This window comes from Herpailurus yagouaroundi, unplaced genomic scaffold, assembly GCF_014898765.1.
Source record: "Herpailurus yagouaroundi ecotype Mexico unplaced genomic scaffold, PumYag 355, whole genome shotgun sequence".
NCBI lineage: Eukaryota > Metazoa > Chordata > Mammalia > Carnivora > Felidae > Herpailurus > Herpailurus yagouaroundi.
The window spans coordinates 3,962,433-3,986,073 of record NW_024412572.1 but is presented as its reverse complement, the minus strand read 5'-3'; the positions used below and the strand labels follow the sequence as shown (position 1 = coordinate 3,986,073).

At 38.4% G+C, this 23,641-nt stretch overlaps 1 protein-coding gene across 3 annotated transcripts; it reads left to right on the top strand.

Moving 5' to 3' along the window:
* The first annotated feature begins 115 nt into the window (after positions 1 to 115).
* RAD51AP1 (RAD51 associated protein 1) lies at positions 116 to 21,779 on the top strand. 3 transcript variants are annotated; one of them, XM_040462794.1, is made up of 9 exons: positions 116 to 382; positions 3,153 to 3,202; positions 5,410 to 5,551; positions 8,142 to 8,251; positions 9,631 to 9,717; positions 10,244 to 10,393; positions 15,098 to 15,262; positions 18,462 to 18,611; positions 20,993 to 21,779. In XM_040462794.1, the coding sequence occupies exons 1-9, from the start codon at positions 267 to 269 to the stop codon at positions 21,124 to 21,126; spliced, it is 1,104 nt and encodes a 367-aa protein (XP_040318728.1). In that variant the 5' UTR covers positions 116 to 266; the 3' UTR covers positions 21,127 to 21,779. The 3 variants fall into 3 exon arrangements, with proteins under 3 accessions (XP_040318728.1, XP_040318730.1, XP_040318729.1); XM_040462796.1 differs by lacking the exon at positions 20,993 to 21,779 and adding an exon at positions 19,084 to 19,395; XM_040462795.1 differs by having other exon boundaries at positions 117 to 283.
* The last annotated feature ends 1,862 nt before the right edge of the window (positions 21,780 to 23,641 follow it).

The window sequence follows — 23,641 nt, the reverse complement described above, 5'->3', positions numbered from 1 at the left end:
AAAAAATCCACTGTCGTGACGAAAGTGCATTGGCAAAGCTTGTGCTCCGCTTTGGTAGACCGGATGCGGAAGGGCAATATCTTGGGAACTGCGAGAGCCAGCAGGTCTTCTCAGTGCGCATGCGCCGCAGCAAGGATGGCTGGTAATCATTGGAGGGCTGGTGGCAGGGGGCGGAGAGCTCTAGTGTCTGGTTTTGGGCGGGAATTGAAACAGCCACTGCTGCCAACAAGAATTTGAAAGCTGCACTTTCAGCCTTGGAGGGGGCCATGGTGCGGCCTGTGAGGTGGGTAGTTCATGACATCTGCGGGGATGGGAAGAAGCAGGAAGACGCCGTAGGCAACTTGGCGTGCACACGATTGACGGGAAAGGGCCGAATAGGACGGTGGGTAGCGAAGGTGGGATGGACGGTTTCTGTGGAGCTCTCCAGCCTCCACTGAGAGCCGCCCATTCCACAGCAGTATCCTAGCATCCTACCTTTATCCTTCTATGCCTTCCTTTGCCGATTCTTTTACTGCCCCCCACCCAGCCATTTAAATAAGCCTTTGGTCTGTTAGCATTCGAACAGCGCTTTACATTTCAACCATCTCCTCCTCACGTGTTACTTATTTATTTTATCACTATAGCTCTTTGATATAGCAGTCTAGATATTCCTGTTTTATCGATTTAAACTCCCAGGCATAAAGGCCAAGTTAACGGAGTCACACAGCTAGTGAGTGGCAGGATAACGCTCAAACCTAAATCGTACTGGTTCCAGAGCCTCTGTGTTTTCCATTATGCTATTTGAAACTATTGCTCTACTTAACCACAGTGGAGTGCTATGGAGGCCTACAGTCAGCCATTCATTTAGAAAGTTATTGTAATAAGGATTAATATATCCCACTAGGTGTGGGAGGTTACAGGGGTGAGGGTAGGGGGCCACAAATACCGCAAAGTGATAGTGAGAAGGAGGAAAGTCTTTCTGTAAGTACTGTAGTTAGGATGTGCCTCTTTGTGGAGATAATACATGATCTGAGACATGAGTGATGAGAAAGAGCTAGCCAGCGAAAATCAGGGGCAATCCATGTAGAGGGGACAAAAGCCAAGGCCCTGAGCTTGACTTTGTTTGAGGAAGAGAAAGAAGGCCTCTAAAGCTGTAGCATAAACAAGCAGTGGGGAGACTTGTAGGGGATTAAGGCAGAGAAATAGGCAGAGGCCAGAGTAGGTAGGACCTTGCAGGCTTTAAAAAGGAGTTTGGATTGTATTCTACGAACAATGGGAAGTCAACAGAGAGTTTTAGATAGGGCAGGAAAATCTAATTTTGGTTTTATAAAGTTCACTGGCTGCTGGTGGAGAAAGAATGGGAGATAAGGTGACCAGAATGGCAACAAGGAAACCACTGCATCATTAGCGGTTTGGAGTAGGATGTTATCATTGGACATGGAATGGGATAGATGGATTTGGGGTATATGTTGGAGATACTGCTGACAGAACTTGCTGATGGAATAGATGTGGAGGTTAAGGGGAAAAAAGGATGATTTCACAGTGTTTTTGGCCTGAGCTGCTGAATGGTCGGTCTTTGTACTAACCAAGATGAGGAAGACTAGGAAAGGGAACAGGTTCAGGAGGTGTGGGGGATCAGGAGTTCCATTTTGAACGTATGAAGTCTGAAATGGATTTTCAGTATGTCCACCCAAGTAGCGAGGACATAATCCCTTTGTCTGGAACAGCAGTTGTCAAAGTATGGTCTGAAGACCCCCAGGGTTCCCTGAGGCCCTCTGAGGAGGCCCATGAGGTCAAAACTATTTTCACAATAATCCTAAGACATTGCTCACTTTTTTCATTGTTCTATCATCTGCACTGCAATGGTGGTGTAACTGCTGACACCTTAGCATGAATCAAGGCAGTGGCACCATATTGCACAAGTGTCATTGTATTCTTTCCTGCTGCACATTCAGGGTACAAAAAAAAAAAATACCAGTTTCACTTAAGAATGTGCTTGATGAAGCAGTAAAAATTGTCATCCTCACTGTAGCTCAATTACTGAGCATATTCTTTTTTTAAGAGTTTTTATTTTTACTATGACTCAGTTTCAGAATTTCTAAAGAGGCTTTCATATTTTATTCAGCTTTTAAAATTCGTTAACTCCAAAGAGTAGGAGAATAACAAGAGTATTCTTCATTTTAATATTCTACATGAGGAAATGAAATACATACATAAAGTACTTCTATGGTGGTTGTCTTCAGGCAAAGCACTTGTGAGATTGTTTGAGTTGGGAGCTGACCTGACCTCTTTTTCGTAGAATACCCATTTTCCTTGAAAGAACAACTGACCTACTAGGTTATTCACACTTGGGTGTTTGGTGGAAGGTAGAAAAGAAAACTACAAGGCCATTTCATTTAGTGCTTAGAGGAAGAAGGAAGAAAGTGAATTTATTTTTTTTTTCACTTTGAATATCACTTTCTTCTAATGGTTTTCTAAAGTAGTATGAAGATACATTTGAGGTGGTAGGTACAAAGTCACCATTGTTTCAACGTCCGTTGCATAAAGAATATTATTTAGTATTGTGGGGAGATTAAAAAGAGAGAGAAAATATCTTTAAGTGTCAAGTTTATAATCTAGTAAGAAGACAATGCATATATAAAACAAAAGAATAAATACAACAGGAACTTATAAATGCCCCACAGCAATTAAACGGTATATAAATTGTGCTAATGATATTATTTTTACTTTGAGGGTTATCTGAATTATTTTTTTTCCTTATCAGGTATATCAAGTATAGTTATAACTATTTTAGCTAATGCTAAGTCCCTACTGTAAAATCCAACTTCTTTTTAAAAAAAATTTTTTTAATGTTTATTTTTGAGAAAGAGAGACAAAGAGCATGATCAGTTGGGGAGGGGCAGAGAATGAGGGAGACAAAGAATCAGAAGCAGGCTCCAGGTTCTGAGCTGTCAGCACAGACCCCGATGCGGGGCTTGAACTAATGAACCATGAGATCATGACCAGACCCAAAGTCGGTTGCTCAACTGACTGAGCCACCCAGGTGCCCTGTCAAGTTTAAGTACTCTTAAGAGAATCGAAACACATTTTCATTTACTCAGACTGTCAATGGTCTTAAGGATTAGAGGTGGGAAATTGGCATTTGTGTAATTAAAAAATTGTCTTGCTCATAGGCATAAGAAATCGGTCAATTACTCACAGTTTGAGGACTCTGACAGTGATGGTAAGTAGAGATTCATATTTTTGCTTTAAAAACTTGGAAATTTATTTTCTCAGAATTCATATGACATATAGAACTCTAATATTGAACATATTACCCAATTGTATATGAGCTAGGGCTGCAAAAGTAATTTTCTAAGCATTTGGGATAATTCTACTGATAATTACACTGACAAGAATTATGTAGGTAAGTGATAAATGAACAGGACCTAGTGAAATGGCTCTTTAGATCTAAACTACTCTAGGTCCATGTTTCTCATAGTGTGGTTTGTTTCCTCCTATCTCTTTCCCTAAGAAGGAACACATTGTCTTTTGAAACACAAATGTGTTACAGAATATAATGTGAAATCCTCATTAACTGTACAATAAAATGAGACCTTCGATACCACTTTTTTTTTCTTTTTAATGTTTATTTATTTTTGAGTGAGAGAGAGAGAGTGTGAGCGGGGAGGGTCAGAGAGGGGGGAGACACAGAATCTGAAGCAGGCTGCAGGCTCTGAGCTGTCACCACAGAGCCTGACGCAGGGCTCGAACTCACGAACTGTGAGATCATGACCTGAGCCGAAGTTGGACGCGCAACCAACTGTGCCACCCAGGCGCCCCAACCTTCTATACCACTTCTTTATCCAGTCATCCGTCGATAGACATTTGGTGCTTTCCATAGTTTGGCTATTGTAAATAATGTTGTTATAAAAATTGGGGTGCATGTGTCCCTTCCAATTAGTATTATTGTATCCTTTGGGTAAATACCGAGTAGTGCAATTGCTAGATCGTATATTACTCAGCCATAAAAAAGAGTGAAATCTTACCATTGGCAACAATGTGGATGGAGCTAGAGGATAAGTGAAATAAGTCAGTCAGAGAAAGACAAAGACCATATGATTTCACTCACAGGTGAAATTTAAGAAGCAAAATGAACATGGGATGGGGGAAGAGAGGCAAACCAAGAAACTGAGTCTTAACTATAGAGAACTGATGATTATAGAAGGAAGTGGAGGGGGGGTAAGTTAAATAAGTGGTGGGAATTAAGGAGGGTGCCACTTGTGATGAGTACTGTGTGTTGTATGTAAGTGTAGAGTCACTAAATTGTACACCTGAAACTAATAAATTAATATTACACTGTGTGTTAACAGGAATTTAAATAAAAACTTGGAAAGGAAAAAAGAAACAAAAACAAGACCTTGAAGAAAGGTTGGGCATAGGCTATAGTCTATTGGGTTATATATTTCTTTGTCTCTGCTGTTAAGGAAACTTTGGTCAAAAAGTGTGAGAAACATTTAGTTAGATTACATCATATTTCGAAATAGGTTTTGTATTTCTCAGAGCTTTCTGTGAGTCAAATGTTCAGTTATCCAGAGGTTTGAAGGAACCAGTTTTTTGCATTGGGCTCAACTGTAAATGTGTCTAAGACTTGGGAGAAAATAGTGTAGACTCTGACCTGTAGCTTTTTATTACTGTTATCAGTATGTCACCAAATATTTATAAATTGACAGTAGTGTTCTAGACATTATGGGGTGGATGTGGGGGTAAGTCACAAGTTAACATATTCCAACATGGGGAAACTTGGCAGAGACAACATGTATTAATAAATGCTAACGCTGCAATCAAGACTACGTGTACCCTGAGGGTATTCATCCATGTGCTGCACATGTGTGTAAAAACTATCGCAGCAAGGGGGCGCCTGGGTGGCTCTGTCGGTTGAGTATCTGACTTCGGCTCAGGTCATGATCTCACAGCTCTTGAGTTCAAGCCCTGCGTCAGGCCGTGTGCTGACAGCTCAGAGCCCGGAGCCTGCTTCTGATTCTGTGTCTCCCTCTCTCTCTGCCCCTCCCCCAGTCATGCTGTCTCTGTCTCAGAAATAAATAAACATAAAAAAAAAACTACCACAGCAGGTTTATGTTGAGTGTCAATGGAACTAGATCACATTTTGTAGTGAATTGGCTTTTGATAGACTTCTATATTAATAAACAAAGGCCACTAAAACAAAGTTGAAAAGCATGAGTGAGAATAAAGACAAATAATACGCCAACATTTTTTAAATGATGGCAATTAAACAACTTTCTTAACGTTTAAACCTTGAACACACATTGTAGTGAATTTCAGCTGCTAAGAAAATGTTTTTATTTCTTAGGAAAAGCAGTTTCATATTTTATTTTGTTTAATTAATTTATTTTTTATATATGCTTTTATTTTTGATTCACACACGAATAGATGACTTTATTTCTGCAACTGCACCTTTAAATAAAAAACCCAGAACAACACCAAAGGAGTTAAAACTAGAAACAAGGAAACCTAAACTGAAGAATCTCCAGAAAGAAGGTATCCCATTGCAAGAGAAAACCCCTAAAAAAAGGTGAGAGGTAAGACATACAGTAAATATACATTCAATGTGTTAACTTAAAAGAGGGACAAATTTGAACTCTTGGTTTAATTTTTTTTAATGCTTATTTATTTATTTGAGAGAGAGAGAGAGAGAGAGAGACAAAGCATGAGCAGAGGAGGAGCAGAGAGAGAGTGAGACACAGAACGTCAAGCAGGCTTCAGGCTCTGAGCTGCCAGCACAGAGCCCGACATGGGGCTCAAACCCACCAGCCACGAGATCGTGACCTGAGCCAATGTCAGACACTTAACCGACTGAGCCCCCTGGGCGTCCCTTGAACTCTTTATTTAAATTAGAACTTGAGCCCAGTCGTAGGTATTATTTTATTTAGTGCATGTAGGAGAACAGGGATGTACCATTAATCCCCTTCTGACTTTCTGCCTTAAAAAAGAAATTCACAAACATGTTAGGAAATATTCATTTAAGTATTAAGACAATCATTAAAGACAATTACAAAGTTTAGGAGGTACAGCTTACTTTATAGGACTGTATTTCTATCTCTAAAGTCTTCAAGTCTTACAAGACTACTTTGTTTAAAATTACAATCTGTAAAGATAGTTTTATAAAAATTGAAACCATGTATTTTTCTGCAGATAAAAGATATTTTTTCTTTATATTGTTTAGACTGGTCCAGCACTGAAAAGGTCCTATAGTTTCTAGACGAATTCTGGATTTCCACTAGTTCCAAGAGAGAAGAGAGAATGAGGGAAGGAAGTCCTGAGAGGCCCCAAACCTGAAGTATGGAGAGGAGATTGGCAGAAGGGGACTATTAACAAATGGAACATGGGGGATGGTGTGGTTCACTGCTGCAAGCTGGAGAAAAGCTCATTAACACAGAGAAAGTTACCCCATGTCCTGCTCTTTACTTTTTTCTCTTTTTTTGTTTTTGGTTTTGAGATTCTTGTGCTAGGTTTAAGTACGGTGGAAAAAAAAAAAAAAACAAAACACCTACAAATGAGAGAGAATATTTGCAAATCATATAATTGATGAAGGATTTGTATTCAGAACATATAAAGAAGTCTTACAATTCAACAGTAAATAGATTAATAACTCAATTTACAAAATGGGCAAAGGATTTGAGTAGACATTTCTCCAAAGAACATCTCCAAATTAATAATAAGCACATAAAAGATGCTCAGCATCCTTAGCCATCAAGGAAATGCAAATCAAAACCATGGTGAGATAATACTTCACACCCTTTGGGATGGCCATAAACAAAAAGACAGACAATAACCAATGTTAATGAGGATGTGGAGAAACTGGAATTCTCGTACATTGTTGCTGGGAATGTAAAATGGTACAGCCACATTGGAAAGCAGAGTAGCAGTTCCTCAAAATGTTGAACATGGGGTTATTTTATGACCCTGCCTAGGTGTGTACTCAAGAGAAATGAAAACACACACCCACACAAAAACTTGGACACAAAGCTTCACAGCATTATTCACAATAGCCAGAAAATGGTAGCAGTCCAAATGTCTGTCCAACTCATGAGTGGATAAATAAAATGTGGTCTGTCTATACACTGGAATATCATTCAGCAGTAAAAAGAAGTACTAATACATGCTACAACATGGATGAACCTTGAAAACATGCTGAGCAAAAGAAGCCAGACATAAAAGGCCGCATGTATGATTCCATTGACTTGAGATGTCTAAAATAGGTGAGTCCATAGAAACAGGAAGTAGATTAGTGTTGCCAGGTGCTAGGGGCGGGTAAGCAGGGAGTGACTGCTAATGGATATAGGGTCTCTTTGGGGGTGATGAAAATATTCTGAAAGTAGGTAGTGGTGATGGTTTCTAAACTCTGAATATACTTAAAGACTGCTGAATTGTACAATTTAAAAGGGTGAGTTTAATGCTGTGTGAATTATATCTCAATAAAACTTATTTTTAAAAAATAAATCCTTCAAGGTGCATCTCAGTATTTCGTCCTTTATATAACTTTTTTCTTAAATCTGTCTTTAATTTCTTTTCTTACACACCCTAACACTCTGACCACCTTTAATAGGAGACATAATAATCTGCTCATATAGGAAAATTATCAGTACGTCTTATTTCCCTGCCCTCCTCATTAATTGCAGACTCCTTCAGGGTACTTTTAGTATTCTATTTAGTGCAGTGCCTCATACACAGTAAGTACTTGGTGACATTTTTGTTAAAGTCTAGATTGGGAGGAACAGTTTAATAAAAGAGCTATAATACCTGTCTAAGGAGGTGTGAGTGAGGTCAAGGAAGATTTCTAAGTGGATTTTTGAGGAAAGTCTTTATTCTAGGTTGAGCAGGCGCTTGGCATTGGTAACAAGGACTGGCATTACCCTGAAAGGAGGCAATACGTACAACAGCACAGACTGCTGCTCTTTCAATCTCGTATGCACCTGTAACATGACATTACTTCACATTAGCAGTCTTAACCATTAAAGTCAGTTATGATCACGATTACTGTTTAGAAAACATTTTTGTGAGGTTAGCAGCTCTTAAATAGTGATTCAGAAAAATCTCATTTTGCTGTTTGGTTGAGATTGATATTTTTAAAAACTCATTTTTATTTTTTTGCCTCCCTTTAGGATAGCTTTAGATGACAAGCTCTACCAGCGAGACTTAGAAGTCGCACTTGCTTTATCAGTGAAGGAACTTCCAACAGTCACCACTGATGCGGAAGAGGCTCAAGATAAAAGTAACTTTACTTTCTATATATTTCTTTTTGTAACCTCATTGCTTTTGTAATTGTGTCTCCGGATGAGCCTTCATAGAGGAAACAATAAGAGTTTAATACTTTGGATAGCAAATGGAGCAACTGGCATAATTAGATTCCGTGCTTTATTCTGCATGAATGTCGTTCATGCACACACATCTCTCTGCTTAACACCTGATGCCAGCTCTGGACTAAGTCATGGACTATGAGCTTGGATGCAAGTCACTTTTGTTTACAGTGGAAATTTAATTTCTTAAGCAAATGAATTGGTCTATACAGTCCTAATAACCCATCTCTTTTCTCTCAAAATTCAAATTAGTTAAACATGATCTGGTGAGGGTAATTTTTATTATTTACGAAGGCTGAAGGTACTAGTTTGGTTAGCAGGCTCAGTGGACTTACAAGATGTAGGACTTCTGGATTTCTCTGGGTTTTCCTCCTTCGATTTTTCTAGCAACTGTGTAGCAGATGGCAATATTGATACTCTGGAGAGGCAGAAATCATTATTCTTGGAAAAGACATTCAAACTGTTAGCATGCTTTTTGGATGAAATTGTTTTGACTTAGCTTCTTTTATGTTGGAGGATATTTTTAACTCATTAGCTCATTTAGGGGTATAGATGTTTCAGTCATTATTGCCTCCTATTTGACAGTAAATAAAACACTGTTGATTGATTAGGGAGCCATTTACTAATCAGGAAATCAAAGAAACAGAATTATCTTATATCCAAAACTGAGAAAATGGAACTCATCTCTCTCCTGTAAGAGCTGGTAGAATATATAGCAGGATTTCCTTGGAAGTACCACTTCTCATAGATTAATATACTTTATAGCACTGGGATTTAATAGTACAGTTACCATGACTCAAAGTCCTCTTGAAATACTTTAGATCATTTTAACGTTATTATAATGATTGAAAAGTCTTTGTTAGTAAAAGCATGTATCTATTACACAGAAATGATAGTTAGTATTTATTGACTGTTTCCTATGTGCTGGGCGCTACAGTAAGCAATTTCTACATGTGACCCACTTTGATCCCCCACAATACACCTAATTAGTCCACGCTCTATTTTTTCTCTCCACAATATAGATGAGGACATTAAGTCTTAGGATAAGCCATATTCCCATACTCGTGTAGCCAGTTGGAGGGGTAGAGCCTGAATTTCAACTTAAGTCTAAGTGTGTTTGATTTCAGAGCCCAACTCCTAAACCGTATGCTGACCTTTCCAAGGTAAGTCATACTAGCTTGAGCTTGGATCATGCATCTGTATCCGAATGCTTTTACATTTGAACACCAGTTTTCCTATTTCTACCCATTGACTAAGGTGCATCTGTATCTTTTTCCTTCTTCCTTATCTTTAGGCATTGAAAAATGTGACAGTCGTGGAAGTGAAACAATGAGTAAGGCCCCTCATATCTCCAATTGCAGTGTAGCCAGCGATTATTTAGGTAAGCTTTGATATTAATAATAATACTAATTTTTTCTATCAACAAGCTATTTTTCTAACTTCTATTTCAATACCTGACACTGTAGCTAGAACCAAGATATTTAAATTTGTCAAGGTTCTCTTCACCTCCTCTCCTTTGTTTCTTTGTGTTTTAGTCTTTTTCTCTTTTACTGCAGACCAATTTTCCTTTTCTTCCCTGGTGGAAGGTCATGACTACCTGTGGCTTCTAGTTGATAGCTGTTGACCACTGAAGAAAGGGGCTGCATCATCCCTGCTCCACTTTTCAGATTTCTTGGGGAAAGCCTCCTCAGTTGGGTCTCACACTTATCCTTAAACTGGACTCTGTTGTCAGGATACTGACGTTTATCATGGTTGTGCCAAGATTGGACTATGTGATCTAGTAGAAGCAGCGGAGGAATGAAGCTGGGCAGATAAAAACAGCGGATGTTATAGAAGTCTATTTTGCAGTTCTTTCAATATTATCTGTCACAAAAAGTTTTCTGTTGGTTTTTATGCCTCTCCTGAAGATTTGGATAAGATTACTGAGGAAGATGATTTTCCTGGTGTTCAAGGGAAAAGAAAAGCAGCATCAAAGGCTATGGTACAACAGAGGAAGATTCTTCTGGAAGGCAGTGATGGCGATAGTGCTAATGACTCTGAACCAGACTTTGCAACTGGTGAGTTATATCCTACCTCCAAATTAAGCCTATGGAAATTCAGTAAAAAGTTCTTAAAGACCATTAGTGGATGCAAAGCACTGTGCTAAATGTTTGGTATATGCAAACTTGAACTTACAGGACAGTTACATCCAGCTCTGCCATTTGGGGAAAAAGCTTCATGTGGAGGTGACCTTTAAGCTGTACCTTGAAAAATAAGTAGTATTTACACAAACTAAAAGGGTAAAATAGCGTTCCTGACTGATAGAAAAAAGCATCAACAATGGCATAGACAAGCACACATAGAAGAAAGTGATCAGGAAGCCTGGGGCAGAGAATGTTCTAGAAGAGGCTAAGGAGGCAGGCTGTCACTTTCTAAGAAGTGTACACTTCTTTCTATAATACTAGAAATCCATGAAATATCTTGGGGATGAAGTGATATGAAACCTATATTTTTATTTGTGACTTTGTTTTTCAGATTCATTCAGAAATTAGGACAAATGGGAAGCATAGTGACCTGGACAGAGCATCATAATATATTAATTAAAAATTAAAATGAATAAATCCATAAATTTGTACCAAATCGGATGCTATATTTTGATAGATTTTAACATGCTATTGACAAATGGATTTGTTCATCAACATTTTATAAATATTTGAGTATCTGTTATGTACATTATATTGAAGACACTACAAATATAGCAGTGAACAAAACAGAGCTCCCTTAAGAAGCTTAAAGTCGAGTGAGGGGACACAGACAGTAATGAAATGTAGAATGTATCAAGTGTCATCGTAGAAGAGCTATGTAGAAGAGGAAGACAGAGTAGAGCCTTTTGAACCAGTACCTGCCCCTTTATATGACCTGGGTCATCCCAAAGCAGACAGTCTAGGGATCTTACTTTGAGAAACACTGATGTAACTGGAGCACCGGAAAGTAGGAGCCACGGAAAGAAAATGCCCTGAAGAAGCATAGTAGAGCATGGACTGAATGTTTCCCAACTTAAGGTTACTTAATACAAAAAAAGCCCAAAATAAGAAAATAACTCCTTGTCAGTTTAATTGTTTCTTCGGGGATATGATTGTAGCACTTGCAGAATGTCAGTATCGTTATTTGACACATGCTTGTCAGAAAAATCAGTCAACAATTTTAAAGTTATAAATTGCAAGCCTACTTAACATGCCAATGAAATTAATTTGTCTTTAATAGTGGTTAAAAATGTTTGTGTGGAAATGAAATCACTTGCTTTGTTTGCTGGGTTTATGTAATTAATGGGTTATGTTTCTAGAGGTATGATAGAATTTAAAAAGAATAATATTCTCTTATTTGCATTCCAACCTCATATATTCTCTCTCTAATAATTTCATAAAAGTAAGTTTTTATCGAGATTATAATTTGGATAGTGACTTTAAAGTCGCCTCTATGCCTTTGAGAGGAAGTTGTTAAAATCTCCAAAAACACAAATGGCCAAAAAGCATATGAAAAGATGCTCAATATCAGTATCATTAGGGAAATACAAATCAAAATCCCAATGAGGTGTCATCTTACACCCATTAGGATGTCAAAAAAACAGAAAATAACTAGTGTGGTAAGGATGTGGAGAAATTAGAACCCTTGTTCACTCTTAGTGGGATTTCCGCCATGGAAAGCAGGGTGGCATCTCCTCAGAACATTAAAAATAGAAGTATCATGTGATCTAGCAATCCCACTTCTGGGTATATATTCAAAAGAATTGAAGCAGGGTCTCAGATATTTGCACACCCATATGTATAGCAGTGTTATTCACAGTAGCTAAGGGGTGAGCAACTCAAGTGCCCATCAACAGTTTAATGGATAAACACCATGTGGTCTATACATACAATAGAATTTCAGCATTCAAAGGGAAGGAAATCCTATCATGCGCTACAACTTGGGTGAACTTGGGTGAACCGTGAAAACTTTATGCTAAGCAAAATAAGCTAGTCACAAAAGACAAATGGTGGGTGGTTCCACTTATAAGAGGTATCTAAAATAGCCAAATTCATAGAAACAAAATAGAATGGTAGTTAGATGAAAAGAGAAAGCATCATTTGTGACCTTCAGCAGGGAAAGAAAAATGAAAATTGGAGAGAACATAGACTTTTCTTAAGGACATCTAAAGATTCACAGAATCCGTAACCCCATTGTTTGGGCCTTTCAGCTTCACCAATTTGGTATGCTAATGACTTGGAATTCTGGGAGTTCCACTTACCACCACCAGATGATTTAACTGCTTTCTCTGTTGACTGATGATGGTCAGTTGGACCTTACTGTTAGATAAGTTTGATAAGTAGAGTTTAGCCAGTTGCTACCATTTATCCTCTCAGGCCAAGAAAAGAACACATGCACTACCAGAACTGTGGGATACATAGGAAGTTTTGTCCTTCTAGAGTCTATATTATGAAACTTTGGAGAAACTCCACTACTTGCCCTCCCTGAACCTAGGTCCTTTTGGGACTCCAGAAATAATTATTTGATTTTTCTTTTTTCTTTTTTTTCAATCCTTATTTATTTTTGAGACAGAGAGAGACAGAGCATGAACGGGGGAGGGTCAGAGAGAAAGGAAGACACAGAATCCGAAGCAGGCTCCAGGCTCTGAGCACAGGCTTTGAGCCTCAGTACAGAGCCCGACGTGGGGCTCGAACTCATGGACCGTGAGATCATGACCTGAGCTGAAGTCGGACACTTAACCGACTGAGCCACCCAGGTGCCCCAATTATTTGATTTTTCAAAGTACTATATATAGCAGCCTTCGTGTGGTCTGCTGGCATTATATAACCCAGTAATCATCATGTGAATATGTGGGTTGATTACTCTCATGTGTTTTTAAGTTTTTATTTGTATGGAAAGACAGAATAAGGAAATAGTAATTTGAAGATCATAATGACATTGTTAATTTAGGCAAAGGCCATCAATGGAAAGCTGACGAGGATCTTCACGATGAGAATTCAGGCTGGCAGCAACTGTGCCAACCAAGAGGGGGACAACCATATGTTCTATGCTTTCTGATCTAATAGGAAGTACAGAGCATTCTTATGAAGTACATTCTTAGAAAAAAATAACAAGGTGAGCCTGATTCTAATTGGGCCTTGAGAAAATTCCAGCTCACAGAATAAGCAAAACGCCATGAGGAAGAAAGCAGACAACAAATGCGGAATGTCAGAAGTTCTATAGGACAACTGACTTGGTTACTTCAATAGCTCTATTTTAAAGTGATTAAACGGTACCTGGGTGGCTCAGTCAGTTAAGTGTCCGACTCTTGGTCCCAGCTCAAGTCTTGATTTTGGGGTCATGAGTTCAAGGCCCCATGTTGGGGGCTTAAAAAAAAAGTGGTTAATGTGGACTGGATAGAAGATTATACCAAGAAACTATCGTGGATACTGTAAGATATGATAATGACATTGTTGTGTTTTTTTAAAAAAAGCTCATGTTTTCTAGAGATGCAGTGTGAAGTATGTACAATTTAATGACCTGATGCCTCAGACTTATTTTAACATACTTCCAGAAGAGAAGGAAGAAGATGAGAGAGAGAGAGAGAGAGAGAGAGAGAGAGAGATGAAACAGATGTAGCAAAGTATTGATGAATATTGAATCTGAGTGCTGTGTTACTGTTTCAGGTTGTGTATGCTTGAAAAACTTTATGGATATTTATTTTTATATAAAATATTTCCTACAGATAGGTAGATATTATATGTGGTGGGCATAACAGTTATCTCTGAGTGGTGAGATTAGGAGATTTTCTTTTGCCTTAATACTTTTTTGTTGTGGTCTACATTTCCTGCAATAAGCATATACTGCTTTTATAATTAAAAAAAAAAGTAAAGTTTTTATGAATATAGTACTAATAATCCTTATTTACACTTAGCATTCAGAATTTATTATTTACAAGACATGGTTTTCTGACCCCCTCCCCCACCTTGGCCCTCCCCCACCCAAAATAGAAGAATCGTTGCTTGATTATCAGCTATTCTTTGTGCTTATTCCCAGAGCAGCTGTAGCTCCTTAATCTATTACTTCTCTGGCTTGTAGCATCGCAGTACAGAGAAGGGTTTGTGGGAAATAACAGGTGTGCCCAAATGAAATCATATGTAGGATTCTAAGTTAAGATGTTGTGGTATGGTTAGTCTGTTCTAGATTCCCATTGGGTTTCTATGCTAGAATGTTGAAGTTTCCGTGATTAAGGGAAGGTATAATGTTACTATCACCATCAAGGTCATTGTTTTGAAAGAGTTGGTAACGTTGTACCCTATCATTCTTTCTGAAAGTCACTGAATTAAACTGGAAATATTGGAAGCAAAGATTACTGATGGGAACTATAATGATAATAGTAAGAGCAAACAATTCTGTTTTGCTTGTTGTCTGCCAGATGTCATTCTAAAGGCTTTGCCTCTATTAACTCATTGAATCCACACAGCAACCCTATGATGTAGGTTTTATGGTGATCCTCATTTTATAGATAGAAAACTTAAGCCGAGTGAAGTGAGCGCCCTAGGGTCACACAAAGTGTGAGCCGAGGGGCCAGGATTCAAACCCAGGTGACCTCAGTGACTGCAAGACTCTAGTGCAAAGGCTGTAAATTCAAGGCCATAGAAGCCCATTTTTTGTTTAATTGAAGTAAATTGACAAGCAATGTTGTGTTAGTTTCAGGTATACATGGAAGCCTCACTTTTTAGAACAAAGATCAAGTATATGCAATCCTCTTGTTTTAGGTGAAGAGTCCGAGGATGACTCTGATTTTAGTGAGAGTGAAGATAATGATGAAGACTTCACTGTGAGAAAAAATAAAGTGAAAGAAATTAAAAAGAAAGAAGTGAAGGTCAAATCCCCAGTTGAAAAGAAGGAGAAGAAACCTAAATCCAAATGTAATACTTTGGGTAAGCTTAATCCAAAACACTAACTTTATAAAACATATTTGGTTTATTTGTGTTTTTCTTACCTTTGCCTTTGTTCTCCGTAACATTTTGCCAGTGTTCATTTCTAGCTAAGACATGTAGATGGAAGGAGGGATGGGGAAGGGAGAAAAGCAGACGAGTTCTGCCCACTGTCTACTGCCTACCAGCTCTTACTAGAATTACCCTCCACTAGCACTGATGGCCACCCTCTGAGGTAGCTATTATCACCTGCATTTGATAGTGAGAAAACTGAGGCTCAGACAGGTTAAATAATTTGTAGGAATTCTTACAGCTAATTAAATGAGGAGCTAGAATTTGCACCTAGTTTTGTCCATTTAGAGCCCAAGTTGTAGCCACTGGACCACATTTTTTCCAGGCAGTTAACAGGGAAGTTTACATGATTCTAATTTCTTGCTTTCATGCTGGACTTAGTCTTTGATTTGAGAACCCTTTTGCTATGTGTTTTAGGGCTTTTTTGGTTTTTCTTGAGTTCATAATATATAATAGATTATTATAAACTATAACTTACATTAACTTGATTTTTCTTTACTTATCGATATATATTTTTCTGTCGTCATTGTTTGAAACTAAGATTTCCATTATTCAGACTCCATTTATTGGTGCTGGGAGCTGCTGTCACCTTAACTAGTGTGGTGCTGAGTACTTACTGAGAAATAAGGACTAAATACTGATTCATATTCCTCCCTCTACTGTATTCTGAATTAATAAGGTTTTAATTAGTGTCTTTTTAAATTGACAAATTCATCTGGTTTTCAGAAATTAGGTTTTAAGCGCAGTGAGTTTTAGAGATAAAACTGTATATTAGTTTCCAATTGCTGCCATGACAAATAACCACAAACATAGTGGATTAAAACCACAAATTTATAATTTTATAATTGAGGAGGCCACAAGTTCAAAGTGCTCTCACTGCACTACAATCGAGCTAGTAGCAGGACTGTGTTCCTTTGTGGAGGCTCTGGGGAAAAATTCCTTTTCTTGACTTTTCTGGCATTTAGAGTCTGCCTGTGCCCTTTGACTGGTGGTCCACAGGCCTTCAAGGCCAGAAAAGGCAGGGACTTTCTCACATCACATCACTGATTCTCTCTCTCTCTCTTTCTCCTGGTTCTCACTTTCATTTATAAGGACCCTTGTGAGTACATTGGGCCATCCAGATAATTCAAGATAGTCTCCCCCTCTCAAGATCCTTAACTTAATGACATCTGCCAAGTCCTTTGCTGTGGAAGGTGACATACACATGTCCTGGGAATTAGGATATAGACATCTTTGAGGGTCCATCCTTCTGCCTACCACAAACTGATATGAAAAAGTCATTGACAGTATGAATGTATTTTATATTTTCTTTGGATGCTTGTTTATGCTTCTTCACCAAGACATACTAAAAATTAGGAATAAAATGTTAGTTTACACATTGGAATTTACCATTTCAGGTCTACTGGATTGGAGCAAGTTGTTTCACAAGGAAGCTTAAAATATAATTTTAGTAGTAAAATTTAACTGCCAAATAATGGGGTTATGAATTAGGAAATATGGAATATATTACTAGTCCCACTAGTAACATATGGAATAACCATTGAGAGTCTTTTCATCAGGCACATGTTACAATTTTTCCCTTGATAGAGAAAATTTTTGAGAGCTGTGCTGTCCAATATGATAGCCACTGGCTGTATACAGCTATATTAGACTTAATTAAAATTAAATAAACTTTAAAAGTGAATTCAGGTTTTGCTAACCCCATTTCAAGTGCTTAATAACAACATGTGGCTAGTGGCTATCACACGGATAGCACAGAATTTCCATCACAGCAAAAAAGCTTCTGTTGGACAGTGCTGATCTAGGGAATATAGAGGTTAACATTAAGAAGAGTATATAGTGAAAATGTTCATCTTCAAATACCTTTAGATATCCTGAGGTATATCACAGCAAGCATTATCTCAGAAGTGAATTTATATTCTACCTCTCCTCCCTTCATTTCCAGCACATCCCTCTCTCCCCCCACCCCAGACACCAAAACCTAGTCTCATTCTTGTGTTCATCTCTGGGTAAATGATACCATCCAGCAGTGTGCCCATGACAGGAACTTGCAAGTTATGATTATTTCTTCATCTCCATCACTACCTCCCCCCATCTAATTCCTAAAAGATCTCCAACTGCTGTTCTTTCCTTCATGCTCCCTGGGTTCAGGCCTTTATCACCTCCCACCTCTTTATAACCTGAAGAGCCTTCTGGGTGGTCTGCTTGCCATATGCTACCATCAGAAAGATGTGTTCAGAACACAAGTGTTCCCAAGAAAAACCAGTACATGACTGTGACTAGCCAGACACCTTCACTGGTGCACACAGCTCTTCATCAGTGATGTGCATCCTGTCCGTGTCTCTCTCCTTGACCTTCCTGCTCTAGCCATACTGAACCAGAGGCCGGTCCTGGGGCCTGCTGCATTCTCCAGCTTTGCATGCTCTACTCCCTCTGCCAGGAAAACTTCCCTCTGACTCATCTTTCCTCTTCAGCCTTGATTTGGCTCAAACTATCCTCAAACAACTTCCTTGTAACTTTTACCCCTATGCAGGTATGCATACAGATTGTAGGTTCCCTCCTGTGTATACCTCTAGACTTTGTCTTATCTCTTATCCCCACTGCATTATACACATGTCTTTACTTTTTTCCCCTTTCTACTAGAGTCTAGTGACCAAACCGTAAATTCCTTGGCAGCAGGATCTGTGAGCTCTTTGTAACCCTAGAGCCTAATATATTGTCTCACTGACACATACTGATGAGACGCCATTATATAATGTATGGACTATGGAGCCAGACCTGGCTCCTAATCCTGGCTTAGGGACGCACCAGCTGGCATACTGTAGGCAGACTGCTCAACCTGTCTGTTTCCTTATCTGGCAGTGGGGCTAGGAATATTGGTATGAGAGCTGCTCTAAGGGTTAAAAGTGATATATATGGCATGCTTACCACACTGCCTGGCATATAAATGCTCATTAAAGATGGCTGTTCTTAGGCTCTCAATAAATGTTTGTGTATAATTAGAGTTTCTCTAATTGATAATCTTGCCTTTTTAATTTTTATGAGATTATGTAACTTTATAATTTTTATACCTACCTGCCAGACTTATTCTTCCTCTGTGAAAACCTTTTTCTATGTATATTTTTTAAAGTGACTTCAGGAGACTCTGCTCCAGCTTCTGTGAAATCAGAACTTCAGCCTTCACCAAAAAAGGTTTCTGGTTCTTCGGAGGTCACTAGGAAACCATTACAAATACGCAGTCCTTTGGCTGAAAACAAAAAACCTAAGTGGGTCCCACCAGGTATGGTATATTTATTGATTAAGGGCAGAGGCTTGGAAAATTATCACTGTCAGCTTTTTTTCCTAGTTGCAAATGTTATACCATATTATTACGTATTCTTCAAAACCAAGGTTTTTAGTTGCTGCATTTATTTGTCATTTATCATTCCCTTATACTGAGCATCCAGATTGCTTATTGTTTTTTCAGTGTCATAAATAAGGTTACAAGAAGCACAGACATCCTTATTTTAGAAATCTGTGGGCACATCCTTGATTATTTTCTTAGGATAAATTTCTAGTAGTGGAATTACAGTGTCAAAGAGTGTCCACATTTTAAATTCCTGATATTTATTTTTGGCAACAAGTCTGTTTGCTCAAGATCCATTGATCATAGTCTGACTGAAGCCTCAGGACCTGTACGTGGGACTTCTAGCATTTCACAAATGCCCTAGCAGACTTGACTTCTCTTCCCTTTGTGTTCTTTTGTTCCACAGCCAAGCCTTGCTGATCCTTCAAGAATTCTTTGGCTTTCACCCTTCCTGACATTACCAAAACCCTAGTCCAGGCCCCATTCATTTCATGCCCAAGCTACCTATGGTTTCATAACTGGTCCTGTGTCCACTTCCTAGTCCAGTGAAACTGATACAGTTTTTCTTCCTTAAACACAATGTATATCTTCTCTAAGAGCCTCTCTGTATACAGTTTCCTCTGTCTGGTATGTCTCTCCCCCTTTGTCCCCTTTCCTTTTCTAAGTCCCTCCAAATCTACTCAGGTTTGGTTTACTTCTTTTCACTGACATTTCTTTTTTCTTTTCTTTTTTTTTTTTTTTTTTTTTTGAGAGATTGGGGGAGGGGCAGAGGGAGAAGGAAAGAGAGAATCTTAAGCTGGCTTCACACTCTGCTTGGAGCCCAAGGTGGGGCTCAATCTTATGACTGTGAGATCATATCTGAGCTGAAATCGAGAGTGGGATACTTAAATGACTGAGGCACCCAGGTGCCCCTTACTGACATTTCTTGATTGGTCCATAGTGGTCACTCCCTGATAACTAGATATTAATAGACAGATTTCAGTCTGAGTCAGTATTTTTGTATCCTTTGGGTAAATGCTGATTCAAAGGGGCACGTGTACCCCAAGTTTATAGCAGCATTATCAACAATATCCAAGCTATGGAAAGAGCCTAAATGTCCACTGACTGATGAATGAATAAAGAAGATGTGGTGTTCACACACACACACAATGGAGTATTACTCAGCCATGAAAAAGAATTAAATCTTGTCATTTGCAGTGATGTGGATGGAGCTAAATGAAATAAATAAGAGAAAGACAAATGCCATATGATTTTACTCATATGTGGAGTTTAAGGGGAAAAAAACGGAGCAAGGCAAATCATAAGAGACTCTTACTATAGAGAAGAAACTAGGGGTTGCTGGAGGGGAGGTGGTGGGTAGGGGGATGGGCTACATGGGTGATGGGCATTAAGGAGGGCACTTGTTGAGATAAGCACTGGGTGTTATATGTAAGTGATGAATCACTAAATTCTACTCCTGAAACTAATATTACACTATATGTTACTTACTAGAATTTAAATAAAAGCTTGAAATATTACAAAAAAAAAAAAGCATTAAAAGGAAAGGGTTTCAGTCTGAGACTCCATAATTACTTAATGTCTCTTAATTACTTCATCTTCTGAAATATCAGGCATATCTTGATTCAACAATTCCATACATTACTCAGTGCTCACCATGATAAGTGTAGTCACCATCTGTCAACAAACAACATTATTATAATATTATTGACTATATTCTCTGTGCTATACTTTTCATCTCTGGGACATTTCTTTTATAACTGGAAGTTTGTACCTCTTAATCTCCTTTATCCCCCCCTTATCTATTTCACTCACCCACCCCAGCCCCAGTCAGAGAAGGCAAATACTATACGATGTCACTTAAAAGAACTAGTATAAATAAGTAAAAAGAGTATTGGTCGTGTTTACAGTTATTTAATATTTGAAAAAAAATAGATTCAAGGAGTATTTGGAAAAATATGGGATTTTTAAAAAATGCATTAGATTTTTCTACTACTAGAAATTATAACCGCATGCATTTCTTTATTCTCTATGCCTCTGCAACCAATGTTATTTGCTCCCAACTTACCAACTTCAGCTTTCATGCTTAAAGTTTTGGTGTCGTTACCTTGCCTTCGGAGCATGTTTGAAAATAGGCAGTACTATATTCTTTCTAATCTTTAATACTGTTCATTCTTTTGATCTTGTTTGTAGCTTGAATAGAGCTTGTATACCAGAGTAATCTCTACCTACCTTTTTTTGCATCTTCTGTTTTGTAAGTTGATCTTTGTTAGGAGATTTCTAACATCATCAGCATCAGGTGCTATGTTTTCTTTCAGCGATGTCCGGAAGCAGCAGCATCAGGAGCCCACTGGCAGGCGTGTCTGTTAAGTCTCCAAATCAGAGTCTCCGCCTGGGTTTGTCCAGATTAGCACGAGTTAAACCTTTGCATCCAAATGCCGCTAGTAGCTGAGTGTGATAGTAAACACATGTTTGATTAAGAGAATAACAGTTTTACAAGTGTGTTTATATTTGATGTGTGTTTATATTTAAGGAGGGTATCATAAGATAAAGGAATCCTTTAATGTCCTATAAATTGCCTCTACCCATTCCATGATGATGTTCTCTGAAGGTATTCAAGATTTCAATAAGGGGTTTGTTTATCAGAATTATCTTGTAATGCCCTTTCCTTCTGGAGAATGTGTTCTATTTTTCCTGTGTATAATAAGTCATTGTCATTCAGTGGTTGTCAGTTTGACATGGAGAAAGTCCATGTTGCATGCTATTCTTTTCTAGAAACATGATGCTCCTTTCTAGCTTTGTCTAATTTATGGCACCTTAACTATTCAGAGTTTAAAAGGAAACATTCCCACTTTTTCCAGGAGACATTTCTGAAATCTTACTTAAGCTACATTGTCAGTTTAATTGCAAAAATGTTTCATATTTTAGTCAAATACTAAGAATTCAGAATTCATTTATCCATTAAAATGGTTGCTATAATGACCTATGTCGCCTACTCAGAAGTAGATGTTTATTGTATAGCAAATAGAATTTCATGACATTTTATGAAGTTCTCATCAAAGCCTTTAATAAAAGTGAAAAAGTTTTGATATGCTCTTTCCTTGAGCCCATTGCACCTGTCTACATTTGTCTACATTTCATTAGGTTGTCTTTATTTCATTAGATTAAATGAATGCTTTATGAAAAAAAAAAAAAAACTTAGTTTTTTTGTTGTGAATATAAGGGGTGGGGGCTGGAGGGAGCTGTTTCTTCAAATCATCACTTTATGTTAAGCCGGTACCTTAGATGATGGCTGTCAAGTATCTGGTCATCTCTATTATGATATTAGATAATCCAGCTTTTCAGGAAGCTTAGCTCTGAACTTGTTATGAAGAAAAGTAGTTATGGATATTTTACATTTTCTGGTGAGAGTTTCAGCCAGCTCCTGATCACTTTTTAATAAAAGCTCTTCAAATCATGTCAATCATTTAAACATGTATAATATTACTAGTTCAGTTTTACATGTTTGTAGAAACATCTATGTTAATGTGAAAATAAGTAATTTAGAATTATGACTGAAGTGAGCATTTGCCTGTTGCTATTATACATTTTTTTTCTTGCATATGTTTTTACACTGTCATGTACCTCCTAACCTACCCCGCGACATCCACTTCTGAAAACATATATTCAGGTACAACGTATTGAGATGCATGCTGTCTGGTGCAGTTCAACAGGAAACATTTATTAAGAGCCTGCCATGTATGAGGTACTGATGTCACTGATCAGTCATCCAGAGGCACCAGCGTGATGAACCTGTTTTCTCTGTGTCATTCAGAGTAATAGTTTGTATTGAAAACGACTTTAAATTATGTTTAAACTGGCCTTGCAGACAGCACTAATGGCCTTTCATTGTCAAATGCAGTGTACATTTTTCTTACCTAGTCTTATAGGCCCTATTCATCACATTTTATTTCCTGGTCCCACGTGACACTATTCTTGTATAATTTTCTCCCCACATCTCTGCCTGTTCTTCATTGTTTTTCAGCTTTCCAATGTTTTCTGTCCCCCACACTCACTCTTCCCACCATAATGTCCTATTTTGTGTGATTCCGTTCTTTTCCCCTGCCTTTTGTTTTTTTTAGAGCTTAGGTGACTTCAAAGTCCAGTGGTAGACTGTGTCAGGAGTTTTAGCCCAGATCTTGTTCTACACAAGAGCCTACCTAGTCCTTTGATAATTTGATGCAATAAGGCATCACTGGATCAGTAACTTCCCCCTGCCCCCCAGCGTTTCCCCTCCTGTATTTTCTGTTAGTAAGTGGCACCACCATCAACTGGAGGGCCTCAGGCACATCCACCCCTCACACTGGTCACTGAGCTTCTTCCATTCCATAAATTACGCAGAGCTGTCCTCTCTGAAATGTCACTTACTACTTCTCACAGGCATCCTTGCCTTGATTTTTAACCTCCTCTGGCCTATCCTTCATACCATATTGCCAGAAAGTTTTCTAAAATCTGAGCATGAACATTCAGTTCGCAAGATGTTTCCCATTTGGCTGTTCCCTGCCTGCTTCTTCAACCTGGTCTCCTGCTCTGGACTGTGCCAGCACCTAAGATACCATGTTGTTACCCCTCGCTCTGGGCTTTTACCCTGGCTCTTGTTTGCCTGCTTTACATTGCTAATTCCTATTTGGCCTTGAAGAATCCAGTTCAACTCTGCTCTTTCAAAAAGCTTTTTTTGAATGTTTCCTCTATCAAGCAGACTGTATTCTTCCAGGCCCTGCTACTGTCATTCAACTATAACTTCCCTTAGTTTTCATGCACTTAAAACCTGATGCAGAGCAAATGCTCAAGAAGTGTTCATCTGAATATATTATATCCAGAACTTTTGCTGTGAGCTTCTGGTAACCACAGACTTTTGAAGAGGGAGAAAGTAGGGATAATTTCAGGAGCCTAGGGCAATTGGGTGAACTCTAATCTCCCCATCCTTG

Excerpts from the sequence above, each read along its gene's own strand:
- RAD51AP1 (XM_040462794.1), top strand. The coding sequence starts at position 267 with ATGGTGCGGCCTGTGAGGTGGGTAGTTCATGACATCTGCGGGGATGGG. Across the intron at positions 10,394-15,097 it reads TGAACCAGACTTTGCAACTG|GTGAAGAGTCCGAGGATGAC; the intron begins GTGAGTTATATC and ends CTCTTGTTTTAG. Across the intron at positions 18,612-20,992 it reads ACCTAAGTGGGTCCCACCAG|CGATGTCCGGAAGCAGCAGC; the intron begins GTATGGTATATT and ends GTTTTCTTTCAG.